At 37.3% G+C, this 25368-nt stretch overlaps 1 protein-coding gene across 1 annotated transcript in view; it reads left to right on the forward strand.

The window, feature by feature from the left end:
* Positions 1–25368, forward strand: part of LOC149137220 (uncharacterized) — a 42588-nt gene that overhangs the window by 11206 nt on the left and 6014 nt on the right. Inside the window, exons 2-5 of the mRNA XM_089338964.1 lie at positions 5769–5977; positions 8215–8395; positions 18831–19592; positions 22070–22542. Of these exons, the coding sequence (XP_089195090.1) occupies positions 5769–5977; positions 8215–8395; positions 18831–19592; positions 22070–22542 (1625 nt within the window). The remainder of the gene's footprint in view (positions 1–5768; positions 5978–8214; positions 8396–18830; positions 19593–22069; positions 22543–25368) is intronic.

Consider the following 25368-nt stretch of genomic DNA (forward strand, 5'->3'; position numbering starts at 1 on the left):
GGAGATAACACCTTGTACTAACTGAAAATACAAGCAATAATGCAAGTCATCATATTTCCGCGAATATCTCTGGTGTTCCTGTTGGTTTTCTACCTGCTTTAATAACCCTTTCTACCATTAGCAAACTCATTAGACGGTCTCTGTGTTGGCTTGACTTCATGTAACACCTTATTCTCCTGTACATTCATCAATTGCTCATAATATAGTTTTCATGCCATTTATTTCTCAAACGTTCTTTTAGAAAGATGGTGCTGAAGAAATGGAGATATCAAAACTTTTCGTAACATGGTACTGAAGAAATGGATATCTCACGATTTTTCATAACATGATGTTGAAGAAATGGATAAATCACGACTTTTCGTAACATGGTTCTGAAGAAACGGATATATCACGACTTTTCGTAACATGATGCTGGAGAAATGGATATACCACAACTTTTCATAACATGAAGGAAACAATGCAATTTTTCGTAACATAGCGCTAAAGAAACAAATATGCCACCATTTTATGACACTGAAGAAATGAAGGTGCCACAATTTTTTGAAATATGGTGCTGAATAGATGAAGATACGTTTTTTTTTTCCTTAGTATGCTGAAAAGATGGGAGCATTAATATTTTTTGTATCATGATGCAGAAAAGATGAAGATATCACTATCTTTTACTAAATATCAACATATCAGTTTTTTGCAACGTGGTGCCGAAGAAATGGAAATATCCGTATTTCTGCACGTGGCATTGAAGAGAAGAAAATGTGACACCTTTCAACGGATCACTTGGCAACAGTTGGTAATGAGGGCGATGGTGGTAGATGAAGTGGTAGTGGTACTTGTTGTGGTGGTAGTACGAGTGCTAGTGGTGGTAGCAAGGGTGATAGGAATGTTGGGGAAGAGAGTGCTGGCAGTGGCAGTAGTCGTAATGCATGTGTGTGTGTGTGTGTGTGTGTGTGTGTGTGTGTGTGTATGGTAGTTTTTATTAGTGCTGTCCGTTGTGAAGGTAGTTTAGTAGTAGTGGTGGTGGTGATGGTGGTGGTGGTGATGGTGGTGGTTGTTGGCTGACAATAGCCATTGTAGTTGTCGTGATCGTGCCGATCGTGCCGGTCATAGTTATGAGAAGGCTAGGGGAGGGATGCTACGAGCTATAGTTGTGTTTACATAGTAGTAGTAATAGTAGTAGCAATAGTAGTAGTAGTAGTAGTAGTAGTAGTAGTAGCAGTGGCAGCAGTAGTAGTAGCAGCAGCAGTGGCAGCAGTAGTAGTAGTAGCAGCAGCAGCAGTAGTAGTAGTAGTAGTAGTAGTAGTAGCAGCAGCAGCAGTAGTAGTAGTAGTAGTAGTAGCAGCAGTAGTAGTAGTGGTAGTATAGTAGTAGTAGTAGCAGCAGTAGTAGTAGTGGTAGTATAGTAGTAGTAGTAGTGGTAGTATAGTAGTAGTGGTAGTATAGTAGTAGTAGTAGCAGCAGTAGTAGTAGTGGTAGTATAGTAGTAGTAGTAGCAGCAGTAGTAGTAGTAGCAGCAGCAGTAGTGGTAGTAGTAGTAGTAGTAGTAATGGTGATAGTTGTGGTTGTGGTGAGAATGCAGCTAGTATTGGTTTATGTATTGAAGTTTGTAGTGTAGATGGTGTTAGTGGTGCTGCCGTCGGTGCGCTGAGGGTATGGGCGTTGGTATGGATGGTGTTGGTGATGTGGTGGGAATTAGTGTTGATAGTATTGGTACTGGTGGTATTTCAAGAAGTGGTGTTGGTGTTGGTGGTATTGTTGTTGTTGTTGGTGGTGGTGGTGGTGGCGTTGGTGGTGGTGGTGGTGGTAGTAGTAGTGGTGATGTTGCTATACGTGTCGGTGATGCTGTTATTGGTGGTGCTGATAATAGAGGTGTTAGTGATGATGAAGGCGGCCGCTGGCAGAATTGTTGACACGCCGGTCGAAATGCTTAGCGGTATTTCGTCCGTCTTTACGTTCTGAGTTCAAATTCTGCAGGGGTCGATTTAGCCCTTTCATCCTTTCTGGGTCGATGAAATAAGTACCAGTTGAGCACGGGTGGTGAGAGTCGATGTAATCGACTTAATCCCTACCCCGAAATTACTCGCCACGCGCCAAAATTCGAAACCAATATAGACGTTGATGTTAGTAGTATTGGTAGTGGTGGTAGGAGTGGTAGTGCTGGCGGTGTTGGTAAGAGTTAGATGTGTATTAGTGTTGGTATTTTGGAATCGATGGTTGTGGTGGTGATGGTGATGACGCCATTAGTGGTATTGGTGGTGCTAGTTTGTGTTGTGGATTTGCCTTTGGTTTTGGTTGCGGCGTTGGCGTTGGCGTTGGCGTTCATGTCTTTAGTTAGTTGAGCTTATGATGTTGGTGTTTGGCAGTGGTTTTTGTTCATGGTGTTGGTGATGTTGTACAGAAAAGACGGCTCTGGAGTGGATGACATTGAGGGTATTAGGTGTTAATGTTGTTGATGTTGGCGATATTGGCGGTGTTGGCGGTGTTGGTAATAATACAAGTGGCAGCGAGGCTACAACTAGTGTGTGTTGTGTTGATAGCAACAGTGTAGAAATAGTCGGATGCGTGACAGCGTGCGGCACATGTTTGATAATATTAATTATAAGAACCGCATCAATAATTACACAAGTTATCACAACACTGGATATAATCAAATAATATAAAGGTTTCAATTACATATATTATTGCTGCAGTCATTACAACTATTGCTATTGCTGCTACTGATACTGTTGCTGCTACTACTACTACTGCTGCTGTTGTTGTTGTTGTTGTTGGTGGTGGTGTGTGGTTGTTGTTGTTTTTGTTGTTTTAGATCATTTAATGACATTTTCTTGAAATTAAACTTGCAGGCAAACGAGAAAGAGCAGGAGTTGGTTTCTATACGATATTGAAAAACTGAGGCCTGCAGTTAATCTAGACTGGTTTCTTTCCTTTTTTACTTTCTTTCCCCCCTCCCCCTCTTTCTTCCTCCTCTGTGTGTATGTCTATGTGTATGAGTGCGTGTGAGGAAGAAAAATGTGATGTGAGGTGCGAATTGTTAACGGGGAGGATGTAAAACGTGATAATTCAGGTTAGATGTGTGATTTTGAAAACCTGATAGTTATTTGAAAACCAGCACTTGAAGATGCTGCTGGAAGTCACATACACATACATACACACACTCTGGCTTTCTTTCCATTTCTACCACTCTCACTACTGCTTTATCACTTTCCCTCTCTATCCCTCTTTCTCTTTCTCCTTGTATATCTCCCCTTCTCTCAGCTTCCCCTTCTTTTTCTCTCACACGTTCACATATTTATTCACTTACACCAACACATTCATGCGGCCATACATACATATCCATTTACACACATATAATTATGCAAACTTTCACACACTCATACATTCCTATGCACGCTTATGTGCACAAAACTAAACGCAGTGTATTATATTGATACATATATACAGACATAAATGATGTTAATGTTGTAAAGAATCCACTCACGTGTATGTTTAAGAGAAGGCCAGATTGACATATCAAATTGGTTTGCCTTAGCAAAGCAAATCATGCAGCCAAGAACGAATACAGGCTTGGTAAAAAAAACTGTGTAACTATTTCTTACCTAAATATAATGTATCAGCTTTATACAAACAATGAAAATAATTTCTTCCATGACCATTGCAATTCCAGCGAGATGGTGATTGATGAACAGAAAAGTAGAAAAAAAAAGATGGAGAATGAAAGGCTGTGCCAAACAACTTTTAATTAAGCTGTGCACTGTGAAGCGAAAACTAAAAACAGAAAAAAACTCTTGAAAGTATAGCTTGATAACGAAAAGGCATTTGACCGTAATCCCTACTTGTGGTTGCTAGAATTAATGCATTTAGCAAAAGTATTGCTGCAGCCTTAGCTAATGTCTTTGAAAAAGTTATTAAAGACGTGATGGACGATCATCACCCTCTTGTCCTAGATTATAACAATTGCCTCCAGTGTTACAAATCTCTCGAAAGTAATATTCCAAGGAAACTGTCTTTTGTGATTCTCTCTCTCCCTTGTCTTTCCCCTTCCTTCGTTCTCTCTATCACTACCCTTTCTTCTCTCTCTTTATGTATGTATGTATGTGTTGTGATGGACACTCCCAAGTGAGAAGTGGCCTGTTCCACTACTGATAAATAGTGGAGAGACACAGCAGGCAGGGTCAGTCGGCGAGGTACGCGGTACGGGACAGTCACGCAGACGACGAAATACGTCGTCATAATGCAGGAGACGAAGGGTCGAACTACACTCAAGGCAGATAAGACTAACACAGAACTGAACTACACACAGTGAAAAATATATAAATTCTATTGAAAAAAGATTATGAAGAAGAAAATGTCTGATAAAACTGGAACTCTAACAAAGAACTGAACCACACATACTGAAAACTAATATAAATCCGTTTGTAGGATTTCTGTCAGGTCGCTCTGTGTTTGTAGCGCTACCGGTAAACAATGTAGACTGGTACTACCTGCGGCATTCTGAAGAGAAAAATAATTCTGTGTGAAAGAAAAAAAAATCTCATGGGGTGGGGGGGAGACACCTCCAAGTGAAAAGTGGGCTGTTCCACTACTGATAAATAGTGGACAGACACAACAAGCAGGGTCAATCGGTGTGGTACGCCGTACGGACCAGTCACGCAGACAACGAAATATGTCGTTATAATGCGGAACGTATCAGTATGTATGTATGCAGAGGCGACTCCAGGTCTTCAGCGTCGCTAGGGCTCATCACAGATTTCGCATAGGACACATGCCTATTCGAAGAATTTCACGTTTTTTCCGCTTCCTTTTTGCCCCAAATGGCTTATTTTTTTATATCTAGCATTATGTCTTTCTCCATTTCTAAGTTACGGGTTAAAAGAAAGCAACCCTGCAAAACACAACTGATCTTTACACACAGACGCACAGAATAACAGCAATCAAATAACGGCAGTGGAGTGCACAACAAACATCAGCTATCTAATTGTCGCCTGTACTCTTGACAAGAGATTCCAGTTAGTCTTTTACACCTACCAAGCTCGTTCGTATTAGTCCGAGGTGCTGAATAATTTTTCGTTTCTTTAAGAATATTGTAGAACGGAAACTTTTTATAGATTGGGATTTAAATCCTAATCTCTATAGAAAGTTATTGCTTCAAGAAAACATTGAATTTGAATTACTTTTAATTTTTACGATTATAGATAACAAGTCAGGCTGTAACTTCTGAGTCTGAGTCAGGCGCGTGTGAACAATGTCGAGAGAACGTCTGCTACGAATGATATTTTCTGACACAGGGCACCTCTAAGACGCTGAACGAAAATAAATGAACTACGACCAGGCTCAATAAAAGGAGCCCGAGTTATTGGCTGCAATTATATACTTGAAGTCAGTGTTGGCAGAAATTAAATCAGCTTGCAAATACACATTCACTTTACTAAATTTATACGCGGGCTAAGTCCGAACAGCCTTAGTGCCGGAGTCGCCACTGTGTGTATGTATTACAGACGGAGAGTAGAGAAAGTATGACGTTGATGGCGATGAAAGGACTTTGACAAACCTAGTTACTTGATTGATCTGGTCGTACTATTAATCAAACAATCGATTAGTTTATTGATGAAATTGTTAAATAATAAGATTAAAAATTATAACAGGTGAAATAGAACCAGTACATGTGTTTATTATTGTCGTAACGACCCTCCCGAAATATAACAAAATCGGTTTCTTTTCAAAAATTCCACTGGTCATATGGTAATTAATATCTTTGGTATAAATAAACATAGAAACGTCACTAACAACACCTTCCACATTTTTTTTTATCTTTTACATTACAGAACGTCAATGTGAAGCAGAGAAAAATAGTTGTAAGATTCCTGAAGTCATGGGCTCTACTATGGAAGTTGGAAAATATGCTACATGTCGCTATCACTGGAAGAAATCTCTACTTTTTAATGTCGCCGACAAAGTTTTACTCTTTGTTAATTACGGACCGGTAATATTCCCAGCTTATTTTCCTGGTGACAGTATATTAATTAAAATAACAATCCACTTCTAATCCTGAAAGCAATGACTATTTCGATTTGCGCATTTAATTGTAGTTTCACTTTTAGATTTCATAAACGAAACGTCTTTGGAAGCAAAATTTCCTCATTCTTAAAACAGTTTACATGGTTCATGAGCTTTTTCTAAGCTTTCAACCTTTAAATCTCTGAAATATATTGAAGAAAAGGAGAAAAATATGAATAGTATCTCAATTTCACTGCGCTTCATTGTCTTATTACAGATACGGTTTGAAAAAAATTCCATATATAATTGGTTCCTTTTCTCTGAGCTCTAATAGAAATAATATCCATTTTAAATTTCACACCTCAGAAAAAGAAATTTTTTTTTACTGCTTTACAGCTGGTACCAATTTCTGCTGTGTGTTTAGAGGTGAGTGTTTAGCAGGTGATAGCGTACCGAACATACACATAACAACAGCTGAGGTTCGTTACCTGTCACAGCATTGAATTCGTGGCTCAATACTTCAAGCTATAGATAAACATCACATAATAGGATGGTATTGTTGTCAGCGCTGGCACTGTAAAATTAACAAGTGTGTAATTAACTTGCAGTACTAAGCTCAATACACCACACTAATAATAATAATAATCCTTTCTATTACAGGCACAAGGCCTGAAACTTTGGAAGAGGGGTATAGTCGATTACATCGGCCCCAGTACTCAACTGGTACTTATTTTACCGAACCCTTAAGGATGAAAGGCAAAGTTAACTTCAGCGGAATTTGAACAATAATATAATAATAATAATAATAATAAGAAGAAGAATAGGGAGAACAATAAATCATCTGATATATATATATATATATATATATATATATATATATATATATATATATATATATATATATATATAGATGACTTCAAATAGTACGCTAAAAATGCAAAAACCTATCGATTCTCTTGGTCAAACGGTTAGAATATTTAGTAAGGATAATGGATATTGGTTTGAAGTTTGAGAGTAAATAAGTATGTAGTTTTATAAAGAGAGGCATTTGATATAATTCCATAAATCAGCAATATTTAGACACCGAGTCAGTGCATGCAAAACGGTTTCATCGTGCCACTTGTATTTCGGAAGATCCCACCTGACGGCACTTCTGTCCGTTGTTCTCAGACCGGCTGTGCCCTTTGGCAGCACTAACAAGGTGAAGGATTTCTGATCGTTATTTATAATAGTCTTCATTTCGAAAGTAGTCACGAATAGAGCAGCTAATCTGTCTTCGTCGACGCCCAGATTTTTTCCTAGAACGCCGTCACTCTTTTCCAAACCATTTGACCTCTATATTTGCTAATGTGAAATTATCACCGACTGATAGAGGGTGGTGAGTATCTGCAAGTATTTTAGATACCTGATTTCCAATATTAGTCTTTTCTTGACCCAGAAATGCAATGTCATCAGAGACCATACTGGCTTACCGTTAAGAAACTTTAAGTATCTCTGTAACTAGTGTAACGTGAGCATATGTCTGCACATCAGCAATCACGAAAAGCTGATCCTACATTGGAGAGGACTTATAGTAGATGAATAGTCCGACCATTAAAACACACCCTTTCCACTGGAGGTGGAAGTACAAATACTCTAATCTAGTCAGACTGGAAACGGTCCGAGATAGTAATTTGTGGAACAGTTGTAGCTACTTCTTAGCCTATTTCTAAGTAAGGCTAGCCACCCTTTCATTATTCTCCTTCCGGTAAAGTCCTATTAAGAAGCTCCGAGCGAACCAAATCTCGACAGTATCCTACAGATTCAGTTCTTTATTGAACTAGAATGTCTTGCAGTATTTGCTTACGTCATTTTCGTTCTGATTTCGCATGATATCCATAATTCCGCATGTTATCCTTTGGGATATATAACATCAGTACCAGTCATATATCATGGAAAGAGAGACTCAGTAAATCATGCCTCTACCCTACAATGTGTTATCACATTGTATTTTATTGATACCATTCTGGTAATAATGTCTGCCTATGTAACCCCTCCTCATTTTCTAGATCTGCCAAGAAGTATTTTTGTTTGTTTTCCGTGTTTGTCGTTTCATATTTGTGCTTTCTCACTCGTAATATGAAGAATACCTTACGAATGAGAGATGTCAATCGTCACAGTCTAACATTTTCAGTCTTCATAGATAATTTAAACAACATATTTCTATGTCCTCCCTTCAAATAGGCCGATGGCGGACTGACCAAAGTCGAACTGTTGTTAAAGAAATCTCACTACTTTAGCGGCGAACTTCGGGTACCATGTGGAGAACATTCCGGAATTCTTCGAGTTTCTCAGGTCGATTACCAACTGGAGTCTATCCAAGTGAAGAATTATATGTTTGAGATTGACCTTTACATCAAAGATGGTAAGTCAACAATTTATGGAATTGTCAATGTTACCGTTTATCATACATGTTGCTCACCTCCTGTCAGCTCTTATCAAGAAATCCTATGATCAAAGATACTTCGTGTATGAGCACTTCGTCTTATATTCATACACACTGCGTCAAAGATCACAATGTGCACTGCATTCTGTTTTTTTTTTAAGACAGTAGAGCCTTGATTCTGAGAACTATTTGGCTGCTTTTTCTGGTAAGTGAATCAATCATATAGACGTTCCCTCATTGGCTCACTTATAATTCTTTGAAGAGTTCTGAGGAAAATTCATTGTTATAGTCAACTCACTCTATCTTAATATATGTTTAAGAGTATGTTAATAATTACAGTTGTCGCAGTGAGCTATTGATGATCTTTGTTCAAGGACCAACTTCTAAAATACGAAACTGGATCGAAGCCTGCCTTTTTTTCACTTTGTCGCCAGATTTCTTTAGTGCAAGATTTTGCGTGTGTGCATATAGGTGTGTTTATGTGTGTATGTGTGTATATGAGTGTATGTGTATGGATATGATATTCCTAGCGTAGCAGAAATACTAAACAAAAGGGGACAGAGGCGTTTTAGATACAAAAATTATTGCCTTTGGAGAGGGCTTAGTATTGGTCAAATTAATAAAACAGCGAAGAAAATTTTTGCGATTTTAAAAATCAAATTGAGTCGTAACAAGAACACTGAGAGAGCGCAATCTTCCGCTAAAGCAGCATCAACGTCCTCTCAACGATTAACCGGCGATAATTTAAAAATGAGGATATCTGAAATAAACTCGACTGCTCTCACAAACGAGAATACTAAAAATGAACCCGACCGCTCTCAAAAATTAGGTTAAAAAACTGGAAAAATAATCTAGAATCCTTCTCCGGTACTGGATCGATTCTAAAATCTAATCAGTTCGTGCCAGTCACGAGGCTAAACATCTCTGAAAGTTTCATTCGAATCCATTGAACAGTTCTTGAGGTATATTGTCCACGGACAAACAAACAAACTTGACTGAAAACAATACCGCTGCCTTCGTTAAGGCGGAGGTAATAAACTCGGTAAGATTTGAATTGATCAAACTCAACAGCAGTGTTAGTCACTGATCGGTTATATACATCGTCTGCATCCCCTTCCCTAATCCAATGCTCACTCACACCCACTCAGTCACATGTACCCGCCATACATTTTCAGTTAACAAAGGCGTGGTAAGTTAACGAAGCCTTTAGAGCGTCAAACAGAATGTGATATTTAGCTACTGTTCCTTTGCGTATGTGTATGGGTATAATATTCCTAGCAGAAAGACTAAACAAATCCCTCTGAGACCAAGTTGGGCTTTCGTTGTCTTATGGTCGATAAGATAAGTACTTGACATGTATTAGATATATCCCTTCATAAGCACCCAAAAACAAATTCACGGCTGTGTCTTATACAAAAAATCATTAAGAGCAATCGAAAATCATTATTTTATTTTTGATTATCAATCCGAATTTCGATTTAGAATTTGTTTGGATCTTTTTTAAAACGGGGGCCACATTTTTCATTAACGAAACACTTTGAAACTTGGAACACTGGTAGAATGTGTCATATAAAACATCTTTTTCTCTTAGTCTTCTTAAAAAAAAAAGAAATCCATAAGTTATTCCATGTTAAAGTTGTCGAATTTCTGTAATTTCAACCAATCACTGACGTCCATTCAGCCGATATACATTAAGTGCCGACTACATAAACAAACGATTCTGAAACAATTAACCCTAACCCTAACCATAGGGTTAGGGTTAGAGTTAGGGTTAGGGTTAGGGTTAGGGTTAAAGCAAATTTAAAATGAAAAAAGCAAATAAAACGAAGGTATGGAGATTAAATACGCTTTACATCGCTTAATCAGCCAAAGGAGTAAATATAAACAACTGAATACTTGTCAGTGATTGGTTGAAATTATCGAAATAAGACAATTTTTTACATGAAATAAATTCGAATACAAAAATATTTTTCTGTTCTATAACACAAAATAGATAAGTATACGAAGTTTGAAAGTCTTTCCGTACCAAAAACACTACGTAAAACATTAATGAAAAATGTGGCCCCCGTTTTAAAATAGATCCATTTGTTTATTTATTTATTTTGACCATTCTTTCGGAGATTTTACCTATTTCCATTATTCGTATCGGCCAATTTAGAGGCTTTTCTTCTTTCAATGATTTTTGTTTTTCATATTTTTTTCTATTTCTCTTACAACTTTCTTTTCAACTGAGATAACGACACGCACATAATATATTCTACTGGTGTCTCTCTTTATCTCTTTCTCTATCTCTCTCTCACACACACGTGCACACACACACACACACACGCACAGTCTCTCTCTCTCTCTCCTCTCTCTTTCTTTCTCCAACTCTGTCTCTCACTTGCCCCAACACACAAGCACACACGCAGACACAAGCACCCTTTAATTTCTATCCATCATAGAGATTTAATATAAAGATATTTCCTTTCTACCCAATATTTCATGTTTATGTTTCGGCTTTAATACTGTCTATATTTTCTCTAATAATCCTCTTGTGCTTTTGCCTTTCTCGCTTTCTATGACGTTATGCGTTGAGAGAAGCATCTGAAACTGGATAATGGAGCAATTATCTCTGGTAACTTTTCTTGCAAAAAGGCACTGAACTGATCACGTTGCGCCAATGAATCACTTGTTATATTTCCAGTACGTATTAGAATGGTAAATGTCTCCTGAGGTCTAATTACAGCAGGCAAACTAAACTGTTGAGAGTTAAACTCCTTGACTTGTGGTTCTCAATTATTTTGAGTTCGGGACACATTGGAGATGAAAATTTGTAGAAAGTTGAAAACATAAATGTTTTAAAATTATAAATTTCGCAAAATATATTTATTAAACTTTTGCAAACTTCTTTTATAAATCATATTTTGAAATGAATAACACAATTTTCATAATGTTCAAGCTTTTAAATGGATTTTTTAATGCCCTAAATTATATTTGTTTAAATACCAGGATGCACCTTGATATCCTTTGCAGCGTTCTAGTGCAATGCACCGTTTGAGAACCTCTGATTTAGACACTGATTGAACCATGGCACGAATTGTTACCTTTCCGGTACCCTTTCGTTTCCCCTGCAATCTGAGTATATTTGTAACAGGTTCTTGAGGTGGGAGTAATTTTAAATAACTTCACTTGTACTTACTGGAAAGTGTACCTTCTAAAATCTAACTTAAGAGTTGCACTGCATCCTTTTGAAAAGTAGTTACTCCCCACCTACTAACTTTAAAGGGTGCCACCAATATCAATCATCCGTATTACTATCTCTTCAAAACTATGCATATTGACTATCTGAACATTACGAATCCATAGATAAAAAGCTGAAACTGAAATTTTGACATAGCGACCAAAATCTTAACAAATACCATTAACGGGTTAGAAAGAAATAGTGTTCCATTCGCAAGATCAACTTATTGTATTACCTGGAGCGAACACCAGTCCAGCAGATAGGGTAGTCACAGAATTTCTAGTCCTAAAATCAAGCTAAAATGAGATAATGCTATATTCTAAACTAAATTCTTGAATGTGTATATGAACTTGTGTGTCATAAGTTGGTCCATGAATACTTTAAGCATACAACAGTTTAGATTTACAATAGAGAAATATATTTGATAAGAAACACTATACCAACAGAGAATAAATGTCAATGTTGATGTCTTCGCCATAGTATACAACTTTATTTTATATATGTATATTCTACGAACCAACTAATCTTCCTGACAGCCACACTTTGAAACCATGTTGAAACACATCAAGCAGTCCATCAGCATTGGTTCGAGTGTTTTGCACTAACGCTACAAAATTACTAAGTAACAGGAGATAGTGATCAGTAATAGCTATCACTAAGATACTACAGATGGCGCTGGTTATCCTAACCCCCACCACTACTGCAGCTCATCCATACTACAAGTGTCTTTATACACAGTCACTTTATATTCAGGCGAGAAGTAGTTTAATCTGATGTTACACCAGAACACGGAATATTATATTTCAGTAGGCGAACACGGTAATGTTGTTGTGTGGTTTACTTTATAAAGAACAGATATATTATAGAGAACAGATATATGACCGCTGCATGTCATCGAGGTGGGTAACAACAAAAACAGAATTTCTCCATAAGGTATTTCTAGAACAATCTAACAATGAATTGTACACAGTTCATTTCACTTATAATGTGTCTCTCCTTAATTTTCATACTAGTCATTGTTTTCCTTTTCAACTCCCTTTCTTTCTCTTATCCTTTCTTTCCTTCTGATAAAAAGCTTACGTCCGAAATGTTAAGGCATTCTCTTTCTCCATTGAAGCGTTAAACTAATACCATATTTGTCAAACTTTGCTCTTGTGATTTTTTATATTTATTATATTTGCAATATGATTGTACATATTTATGTATGTGATAGCTGTATGGACAACCTTTGAATCTTTTCTCTTTCCCTTTAAAGATATAGAGTGGATCTGTCGTTTCTGTGAGTGATTTTATGCTAATCATTCGACTGGTACAAGATTTCGGTGTGCGTAGAAGCAACACCGTCCTGAATGTGGGAATAATCATTGAAGATCTCACTGTAGCTATGTACAGTGTCATCAACTGATTGAGACGGAAGTATTTTCTAGACTTGAAGAAAAGTGTTTAGCATGTTGTCCTAGCTATGTTATGGATATGCTTTCGCTAAGGTAGATCCTGAATCATAGTGAGTCTTAACAAATGGAACGACTGTGAGAGCTCTAGTCTAAATGCTGCACATATCTAAGAATGCTGGTGCGATGATATTTTCTTGATGTGAATAGTGTTTTTTATTTATTGGTGATGAATGAGGCAAGATTGGCACAGCCTAATAAAAACTTTCAAATTATTTGTCCATGGTATCAGTGCAGGTTTACTGCGTAGTGTCTAAATTGCATGTGAACGATGCGTGGTTGGAGAAGATCAGAGAGAAAAGAAGCGTCGTTTGGTCTACGCAAGAGTGAACGTTGCTGGACATGACTTGTAGGTCACTGATATATAGAAGGAAAAAAAGTGGCGGGTAAACACTGGGGGACACCAGAGTCTACTGCATGTGGGCAGAAGAAATATCATCTACTCTGTTGTGATCTGGCTTGAAGGTTTGATTGAATAAATAAGAGACAGGTGGTTCCCTTACGCCGAAAGTTTCGGTACAGTTCAAAGTTTTGATACAGTTGAAAGCTTTGCTGGAGTTGAGGGTAACAACATTGCTTTCACGTAATTTTTCTGAGATGGAAACAAACTGGTGTGGGATATAAGAGAGTAGTCTCCAATTGATTTAGTTCTACTGAAGACATGCAAGAAGTCGTTAAGGAGAGAGCGGGGGGAAGGGGAGTGTGAAAGAGAACAATTCAGTGTTGTAAAACATCATGATTATTTTATTTGTACATGGTAAACAAATGTTGAAGGGAATGTTCCACCAGTATACCTTGTATTGATATGTATGTTTATTTTCAAAACGAGGGACATTATCTATTTTTATATAATACGGATTGCAGTACATTCTGCTTTAGCAACAGCATAGAGCAATGAGAAGTAGTAGCTTGACATTTTGGGGTAGCTACTCATACATGTTTACATACGTCTATATGTATGCATCTATGAATGAATGGATGTATCTATGTACGTTTGTTTGTTTGTTTGTTTGTATGTATGTATGTATGTATGTACATGTATGTGTGAATATATATTATTATTTACCACGAAATAGTGTGTATTTTTAAATGGGTTTAATTTCAGCATAAGATCTCAGGTCAAATCATTTGCAAATCACGTGCAAATCATGTACAATTATTTATAAACACGTTTACGTATATAAATATAAATATATATATATGTGTGTGTGTGTGTGTGTGTGTGTGTGTGTGCGTGTGCGTGCGTGCGCGCGCGCGTGTGTACAAATATGTAAATATATATATATATCTGTATATATACATGAATGTATGTACACATATATATGTACATCTGTATATATGTATGTTTATATATAACTTTGATACCTTTAATAGGTTTCGGCCAGTATAGGCCCAGGCCATGTCTAACTTAATAGCACCACCTGGTGAAGTCTTTTAGTCATAGATGGGGCACTATGGTCTACTCTAGCAAAGAGTTATTATTGTTGGAGACATATCTAGGTGTAGGAGGTTGGTCCGGGATTTTTTGAAGAAATTTGTCCAGTGAACATTTGAATTTTATGGCATCCGTTTCCGTTTCGACGTATTTTGGTATGGTTTTAAAAAGAGCTGGACCGGTTGAGGTAAAGTAATTGTGACGTAATGTTGCTATGTGTATCGAGTTCAATTTTTGTAGTGGGCGGATAGCACGGGGGCCAAGTCTTGGATGGTTTTAAAATTGATGCCAACTTCATTTGTGCGATATTGATGGAATATTTTCCACATAACACAAATGATGTAGCGCTCCCGCCGGCGCTGGAGAGAGTAGAGACTGAGTTTTTTTAGTAGACTCCAATAATCAATGCCTCTCATGCCGACTATCTTTCTTGTTATTGACCTCTGGAGTGCTTTTGCTTTCATAATGAGTTGCTTCGTATGGGGGGACCTCAGTGGGCAACAGTATTCAAAGTGGGGTCGGGCAAAAGTAGAGTAGAGAAGGATGATGGTGTGGGCATCTCTAGACCGGAAAGTTCTCAGAATCCAGGAGCACGTCTTGCGGGCCAAGTCAACCTTGCTGTTTACGTGGGAACTCCAGCTTAGATTGTTATCAACAATTACTCCAAGGTCTCTGGTATTGTTGGATGACACTAGGGAGTCACTCGAGGGAAGAACATATGGTAATTTCAGAGTTTCCTCTTTTCCAAAGTGGATCAAATCATACTTATCTTCATTTAAAAGCATATTGTCTTTTTTTTCGCCCAGATCTGACTGAAGGCATGTTCGGTCTCCCATGCCGTTTATGGCTTTCTGGTGTTTGGAATCATGTGTGTGTGTGTGTGTGTGTGTGTGTGTGTGTGTGTGTGTGTGTGTGTGTGTGTATATATGTATGTATATTTATATTTGTATGTAGGTATATATATATATATATATATATATATATATATATATATGTATGTATATTTATGTATATTTATATATGTATATGTGTTTGTAAAATACACGTACACCCAGATTTACGTATATTTTTTATCAATACGTGTTTATATAAATGCATAAATCTATATATGTATGCATTATGTATGTATGCATGCATGCATGTTTAAATGTGTCTGAGTATACATCTAAGAATTTTGGTTGCTTGGATGTGTATGTGTGATCGAAACAAAGTGTACCATAACAAACAAGTTGAAACAAGTTCAATTGCAGAAGATTGTTGAGATTCTTATCACATGCTCCCTACTGCCTACTGCCTACACAAATATGATCGTTCCAGATAATTTTGTGTCTTACTTCATAATTAATTGCACTAACACGCGTCTTTCGACAGGGAATGGGTGAAGGTGGACATATATGACATTTGCTGTCATCTATGTCTCTCTCAGTACCAGTGTTTGACTGGGGTCAATGTAATCGACAAATCTCCTCCCCATAAAATTTCAGGTCTTGTGCCATTAGTAGAAAGGATTATAAAGATGCTAGAACGTCAGGTTACTTTAAACATCAGTCCTTTACGGTACGAGGTCAAATCTTGCCAAGGTTAACTTCACTTTTGATCCTTCAGAAGTTGATAAAATAAATTTCGTTCAAGTCCTTGATTCGATTTACATGACTGATAATTGTGTCACCCAGGCCGTCTTTAACCAAGTAATAGTGTTTTGCAGATAGTATGGTGAAGGCGGCGCGTTGTGGGAGGTATAGTGGAAGTGGTGTGTTCTAAGTGGCAGCAGTCCTGAGAAACGGAATCTACATTTCACCAATTTACCTCGGCGAATATATTTAAGAGATCCCAAACCACGCAAGATATGACAGCTCTATCTGCTACGCTAGGAGTGAAAACTTCAATGTTATAGTAAATATTACTACTACCTAAAAAAAAAAAAAGAAAGCGGCGAGCTAGCAGAAACGTTAGCACGCCGTGTGAAATGCTTAGCGGTATTTCGTCTGCTGTTACGTTCTGAGTTCAAATTCCGCCGAGGTCGACTTTGCCTTTCATCCTTTCGGGGGTGATAAATTAAGTACCAGTTACGCACTGGGGTCGATGTAATCGACTTAATCCCTTTGTCTGTCCTTGTTTGTTCCCTCTATGTTTAGCCCCTTGAGGGCAATAAAGAAATAGGTATTTCGTCCACCTTTACGTTCTGAGTTCAAATTCCGCCGAAGTCGACCCTGCTTTTCATCCTTTCGAGGTTGATAAAATAAGTACCAGTTGAGCACTTGGGTCGTTGTAATCGACTTGCCTCCTTCCCTCTAAATTGCTGGCCTTATGCTAAAATATGAAGTTGATATTACTACTACTAAATGATCATAATGGTCATGATATACGTGATTATAGTGGTGGTGGTGATGACGACAACTTTGTTGGCGACGACAGTATCGTTTCATGAATATTACAAGCATCTATTTAATGATATGTCACATTGATACTTGGTCACTCTTGATATCACACTGACACAGACGACTAAACTGTCCGCAGTACATGGCTGTATCGCTCTTCCAGGTCGATAATATCAACATCCCCTTAGGCTTAAAACTTGAAACGAAAAAAATCTTAGCGGAACGAAACTAAATAGGATCAAACATTTCTTGTGTGAGTTACTCTAGTATTTCTACTTCACCATGCAGGCAGAGAGAAAGCCTGTGTTAAGGTCCAACCTGCTAGACGTAGCAGGTAAACCATTAGTGTTTTATATTACATCCTACTCTATAAACAGAAAAACGCGTACGTATGCTGGATCAGGGCTGATCGGGGTCTAAACAAGAAGTCATACCCACGCCATCATTTCAGTTTGTATAATTAATGAAGTAAAACGCTTGTTCAGTTTATTCACTCCACTAATTACCACTGAAACATATATTTGCTTATATATATATATATATATATATATATATATATATATATATATATATATATATATATATATACATATCTTATATATGTATACATACATATATACATGTATATATGATTCATATATTTGTAGATATATACGGATATTCACATACGTACATACACACACACACACGTATAAACATATGCATATGTCGATGTATCCATAGCTAATGTATATACATGTATATTTATGAATTGTCTGTGACTATGCGTAGGTAAGTGCGTATTGAGAGGATTACTAGGTGGGAAGAATCACCTAGGAACGTATTCTACATGAAAAATACTGTATACTTTAATGTATTGAAACAAAAGTGTATTAATAGACGCACTTCGCAGTTGTATTCGAAAGACTTAACATTTAGCATTTACTACATACATATATGCATACACACACACACACACACGCACAAACACACATACACATATATACACACAATATTATAAATTGTGAGGTAGAATGAATTATCTTAATCAAAATATTTGCTTTCTCAACCTTGTTACGGTGCTGCAAGAATGTAATGTCTGTTGCATTTATTTAAATTTTGCTCTAATACAAAACTATCAAAGACCTATTATTACATTGTCTGATCCTAATTTTAAAAAGTGATAATAAAATTACTAAATATTTGAAGGATAATCAATAATATTTTCAGCATTAGAGAAGTTTTCAATATAATAATATATTCCGCTGTGGTCGACTATGCCTTTCATTCTTATGAGGTTGATAAAATAAGTACCAGGCGAGTACTTGTGTCGACGTAATCGACTAATTACACCCTTCTGAGATTGCTGGCCTTGCGCCAAAATTTGAAACCAATATAATAATAATAATGTAATCAAGAAGTATACCGTTCGTCCTGCGATATCTATCATATTCAACTGCTCACACATGTGTGCATATTCATACACACACGCATATCTATCTATCTATCTATCTATCTATCTATCTATCTATCTATCTATCTATCTATCTATCTATCTATCTATCTATCTATCTATCTATCTATCAATCAATCAATCAATCAATCAATCAATCAATCAATCAATCAATCAATCAATCAATCAATCAATCAATCAATCAATCAATCAATCAATCCATCTATCCATCCATCTATCCATCCATCCATCTCTCTATCTATCTATCTATCTATAATAATAATAATAATAATTTCATTGAGGTCAGCTGGATGATAATCCGGAGATTGTTATATCAAACACCTGCCTGAAAACGGAGTAAGCAAGTCCTTACATACATACATACATACATACATACGTATACCAATACATATATTTACCGAAAAACTTTCCCATATTTACCGAAAAAAATTTCCCATATAAGTCAAAATAACATTTCTCTTCTCTTTATTCCAGAACCTTCCAATGAATTTTCTTCATCTCCGGTTTCGCGATCAATAAATATCAAAGGAATTTCTCCTGACATCAACTTACAAGATCAACGTATTAAATCAGATTTAAGGTTTCAAAAAATGTCATCCACACAAAAGGAACGTGCCCAAACACCTGACTCGACGCTGACAACAGAGCAGGAGTTGACTTCAAGTATTAATGAAAACAAGCCATCTCTTTCATTAGATAAACAAGATGGTTCAGAAGACAACATTGGGATTTTTATCAACGATGATTCATCTTTTGAAGGACGAACCACTTCGAAATGTATTGTAAGTGACGTTCTCGAAACTAAAACACCTCTTCAACAAACAGTGCGGACCAGTCATCCGAAAGAAACGAATGCAAATCCAGATTTGTTCTCGGAACAAATTTCTTGTAATTTTGAGTCATTGAACAATTCAGATCTTCTGAACATGGATCCTGAGACAAATTGTGAAAACAGCGGTTATGTTGATAAAGCTCCATACCTCAATACGTCGCCATTACTTTCTACGAATAAACTACGACCAGACGACATCGAACCTTCTTGCAGCTTCTATAGCAGTAACTCAGAGTCACTTTCTCGGACGCAAAATGATTCACTGAATCTAATTTCGGCACTTGACTGGAAAGATTCCTTGCTTTCTGCACACCAAACTACACAAAATACGATGACCAACGAGACTCATTCAATATGTTCCGACAGTAAAAATTTGTTAAATTCTGAAGAAACTTCTGTTTGCGGTATGTTTGCATACATACATACATACATACATACATACATACATACAAACATACACACACACACACACACACACACACACACACATACACACACACACACACACACACACACACACACACACACACACACACACACACACACACACACATATATATATATATTATGTACACGCCCCTCCACACTCACATGTGCGTGTATGTATTCATGTATTATGTTCGTATTCTTTACTTTTTTTCTGTTTTTCACTTCTTTCAAGAAGGAAGGAACTGTTTACTAACAAGTAACAAAAGCTCCCTTTCTGGGATGTTGATTGTGACATATTGAGCTTTAGAAAAAGTCTTGCATAGCTGTTCTGTTCCATTTACAGATTGTATCGTCAATGTGCGCGATAGCAGATCCCTTTCTTGACCCAAAATCCTAACTTTTCCAGATTGTCTTTCATATTAAAATAACCAAGTGCACTAATGATTATTGGTGTAAATATGAATTTATAACCAAAGTACAGGAGCTGCAGGCTTCCAAGCAGTTGTCTACAAATATTCTCCTTCTCGCTGATTTTGGAAGCGATGCTCACAGATTTTTCTGTTTGTCTCAGATAACTTTATCACGTTGTTTCCTCTTTGTAGAAATTTCTATGGGAATAATTCCATCAATATACCTTGTGTTGATATACATATTTACAATAGCAGAGCTCTTGTATATATTTATCACAGGAAAGTCGTTTCGGTGGATGGCAGCGTATATTGATTTAGCAGCAACAAAATCGTAATATCGTAATGGAAGGTAGCATCTCGTTGACAGTTTTGGAAAGCTGCTGATTAGAGGAGTTATGTCCTCCACAGAACAGTGACATATTCGATATTTGAAATTGTGTCTTGAAAGTTTCAGGGCTTCACCGTTCCGTTTGTTCATTAGATATTTCGTAGCGATCTCCTACTCCTGGATTGCAAAATTCCTCGAAATGTGACGTGATGTAACGGTCGTGAGTCAACGAGAAGCTACACTTTCTGTTAATATTATCATCCTGCTCAAGTTTACAGGAAACCTATCTATGCATATCCTTTTTATGATGTACAGTCTTAATAAGAAACTTTGTAACTGGAATCATCTGAAGAATCTAGAATTTATCCTCAGTTACAGGTATCTCCAAAAGAGCCGCACCTCATTCTAACGAGGTGTTAGTAAAGCGTAGATTTAATGAGATGCTAGTGTACACCAAGGTCCCTCCATTTTCAACCTGAAGGAGAAAAGGCAGAGAAAATTGACTTGATTCAATCATCTGTTTAACCTAAATATGTTTTACGAAGATAAATAGGAACATGTGCGCGCGCTAGTGTGTTTTGTGTGTGCGTGTGTGTGCATGAGAGAGAGAGAGAGAGAGAGAGGAGAGGAGGGGATTAGATGAGATTACCAACTTGATAAAGGTACTCAATACTAGTAAAGTAGAATAATGTAAATATTGCTATTTTTATAGACTAAGTGCGATTTGTTTCGCTACATTAAACTTGAAGCATATTGATTTTATAAGTTTAATGTTGCGAAACAAATCATACGATTGTCAACAAAAATAATAATAAAAATGTGATTGCGTGTGTCTGTGTTTGTATGTGTGTGTGAATTAATATATGCATGTATTTGTATAGTTGTTAATTTTTCCAGTCCAATACTCATAAAATTTTTCTAACTGAAAATGTACAGATGTTGTCGAATTATGGCTTCATTCATTAGCAAAATTAATTGTCGATGCTGATTTTGCTTTTAGCTGCAGATCAACTCTGATCTAATAGTCCTGTGCTCGCAGGTATTCAGCCTATCGCTTTTTCAGTAATTGGCTATCCCGTTGGCCATGTCTTAATATATTGTTTTATAAAACAATATATGCGAAGTTCGAGAGTGCTATTTCTGGCATGTTGCACGACCAGGAAGGGGCTACCTCGCAAGAAAAGTAGTTAAAACCAATTAGCGATTCCTAAATTGTTTTACTTCAAATGTATATCAGCCAATTAATTGTTCTGCCTGGCGTTTTTAGCCATTATTTAAAAGCTATTGCTTGATCACCTTTGATCATGTGTCTGGGGAATCAGGAGTGAAACGAAGTTCAATAGTAACAGCGACAACAAAAACACAAGCCAACAATGTCCCTTCTACATAGTCACTAGACCTGCTAGAAATTACAATCAAATCTCCTTCAAATCACGCTCTACAACCTTAAAAAGAAAGGATATATAGAATAATGCATTCCTGGCTATCCTATTTCTGGATAAAACAAAAAAACTAACAGGCATCGATTGTCATTTTGAGTGTTTTCGATCATAGTTGTGCTAGAGAAGTGAACAGGAGTTTTATAATATTTTATTAGTCGAGAGTAGTGGTTCAAGGGACTTAGAGTATCATACCAAGGCACTTATCAAACACTTGTACAAATAGATTTATTTAAAAGAGACTATGTTTAATAATAAACTATTGTATATTTCAGAAATACCTGCCATGACTCAGCAGGATGCCACGGACACCAAATGCAATATCAGCAGTGATTTAGTGCCTCTGACAACACCTGCAGTGTCTCCTATTCCTGTTGGTCATAATCTGCTACAACACCAGCAGGAACAGCAACTTTTACTGCCTTTGCTACAACAGCAGCAGCAGCATCAACCACTACAACCGCAACAGCATCAGCAAGAACAGCAACAGCCACAACCTCTACAGCCAGAACAACAGGAACAACAGCTGTTATTACAGCAACAGCAACAACCACAGAACCAGCAATTTCAAAATCCCCAACAACAACAACAACAACAGCAACAGCAACATCAGCAACAGCAACAACAACTGCAGCAACAACTCTTACAACAACAACTACATGTGCAACAAGGGCCTGTACCATGTATATCAAATGGTTCTGACATTCTTCCCGCGTTTGCAAGGAAAATATATTCATCGGGCAACGAGGTTTGTTGTTGTCATTGTCCTTGTTGTTGTCATCGTCCTTGTTGTTGTTATTCTTATTGTAGTAGTAGTAGTAGTAGTAGTAGTAGTAGTTGCAGCAGCAGTAAGGAGAAAATAAATACCTGTGTTGTTTATTTTGTTTAGAGCAGATCAGCCCTATCAACGGACCTATAATGAAAGACTTTCCAGTCGTGACCGTGTCAGCGTCATCTATTATCATGGAAAGTAGTTTAGATTTAGGATTGTCTTTGGTAGATGCCCTTACCGGTTTGAAACCACTGAGTTTTGTCGATCTTTGTTTTTATGAAATTTGTTGCAAGAACTTGTACTTGAGCGGCTATAATAAACTTTTCTGTTTCTCCAGCCAAGTTCTTGTCTGTCCACCAGAGTCAGTAATCTTTACTTCCAGCATGAATTGCATGAATTGTTGCATGAATTAGCCATGTAATTCCATTTCTTTCCATTCGTTTGTTCTGTTGTTCTTACTTTTCTCTTTGAATTCTCCTACTGTCTCAGTCACTTTCTGGGTATCTCTGGCTGCCGATAGTATTCTTTCTTTACTCTGCACTATATAATTTTCGAATCTCAATGCCGTAGTATCTTCGACGTTTAGTAATCCTCTGCCACCTTGCTTTCTTGTTACGCAGAGTCGGTCGGTATTACTTTTAGGATGGAGTGCGTTGTGCATTGTGAGCAACTTTCTAATTCTTCTCTCCCAGTTCTGTAGCTTCACCTTTGTCCATTTCAGATAGAGAACAGAGTATCTCAATACTGGCATAGTCCACGTATTTATTACTTTAATGATGTTCTCGCTATTTAATTTTGTTTCGAGCACCTTCCTAATTTCCCCCTTGTACTGTTTAGTGACGTTCTCCTTCCATTATCCTGTCGTCATGCAGCACTCCAAGGTATTTGTACCCCTCATTATTCCACAGCGATCTAATGATGTTGTCTCGTGGTAATTTTATGCCTTCAAAGTTTACTTTCCGTGTCTCTTCATATTCAGTATTGCGCATTTGTTTACCCCAAACTGCATTCCAATATTTTAACTGAAAACTATCACTGCTTGGATCAAAGAATGTAGTTCTGTCACATTTTTTTGTATATAGCTCGAGGTCATCCATATAAAGTAGGTAATTTATTCACATCCTGGATTTGGTAAACTTGATATGCAAGTCTGATATGCAAGAGGAATTAGAGCAATTACGATGAGTAATGGAGAGAGTGAGTTTCCCTGGAAAATGCAGCTGCGAATTTTCACGTTGTCTAGCAATTCATTTGCACGTCAGTTCTACTTACCACACTCTAGTTACTTTCTTCAAAAAGTTTTTTATCTTCTCAATGATTCTGAGCGTCCTCAGTCGTTCCAAGAACCAGCTGTGTGAAACATTGTCGTAGGCCTTCCTGTAATCTATCCACCCAACAACTAAATTCTTCCGCCTTACTCGTACCTCATTTAATATTCTACTATCTGCATGTAGCAGATCAGCAGTTCCGCTTGATTGCTTCCTACAACTATTTTGTTCCTCTGGCAATAGATTCTCCCTTTCCAGAAAATTATATGCTTCATCTGCTATGAGGCCAGTTAATAGTTTCCAGAGTAATGGTAAGCAAGTAACATGTCTATAGTTGCTGGCTTTCCCGTCTTTCATTTTTCCTTTTGTATCAGTACTGTCCTTCTTTTTAGTTATCCATGTTGGTGTTCCATTTTCTACGCAGTTAGTAAAAAACGGTCGTATATAACTGTGTAGACTCCAAAGGTTCTTGAACCAGAAATACTTGACACCATTTGGTCTAGGGGCTTTCCAGTTTGGTATTTTCTTCATAATCTCTTTTACTTACTTATCTCTGATTGTTTCATTTTCTTTTGTCACACCAATTTCCATTTCTCTTTTAAATTCCTGTAACCAGTCTCCTTTTCTATTATGTTGGACTTCTTTGCTCCAGATTTCTGTTCAATTTCCTTGCTACTTCAGCATCTGGAATACCATTTCCCAGATGCTCCCTTTCATTGTTCAGTTTTGTATAGAATCTTCATATTACGTGAGGGGATACAAACATAAACACACACTTGCACACACACACACACACACACACACACACACACACACACATACAATGGGCTTCTACAATTTCCGTCAACTAATTGTTTATTCGTTTTGAAATATCCTTTAACTAATCATACTGGACTCACGTTTGTTAAGTTGATGAATTGTGAGTTAAGGGGTTTATTAAAATAATTCAATGTTTCTTTTACTCTTTTACTCTTTTACTTATTTCAGTCATTTTGATTGTGGCCATGCTGGAGCACCGCCTTTAGTCGAGCAATGTGCGGGGGCATAAACAAACCAACACCAGTTGTCAGGCAGTGGTCACACACACACACACACACACACACACACACACACACACACACACACACACACACACACACACACACACACACTCTCTCTCTCTCACACACACACACATACACACACACACGCGAACACACACACACACACATACTCGACAGGCTTCTTTCTGTTTCTGCTTACCAAATCCATTCACAAGGCTTTGGTTATAGTAGAAGACACTTACCGATGGGGTCACACGCAGTGGAACTGAACCCAGAACCATGTGGTTGGAAAACAAACTTCTTACAGCACAGGCGCGCTTATTTCTAGCAGGTTGCGCAGCCATGTACAGGCTGTTTCGTTAGCTCTTTGGATACCGTCTTTCGTAACTATGTGTTGTGATATTGTATAGATTTCCTTATATATGCCACAGATGTAATTTTATTTGTGTAACCTAAAAATATAAGATTAAGGTATTTTTGCCTACCATCAA

This window comes from Octopus bimaculoides, chromosome 2 (genome assembly GCF_046866305.1).
Source record: "Octopus bimaculoides isolate indiv1 chromosome 2, ASM4686630v1, whole genome shotgun sequence".
NCBI classification, from domain to species: domain Eukaryota; kingdom Metazoa; phylum Mollusca; class Cephalopoda; order Octopoda; family Octopodidae; genus Octopus; species Octopus bimaculoides.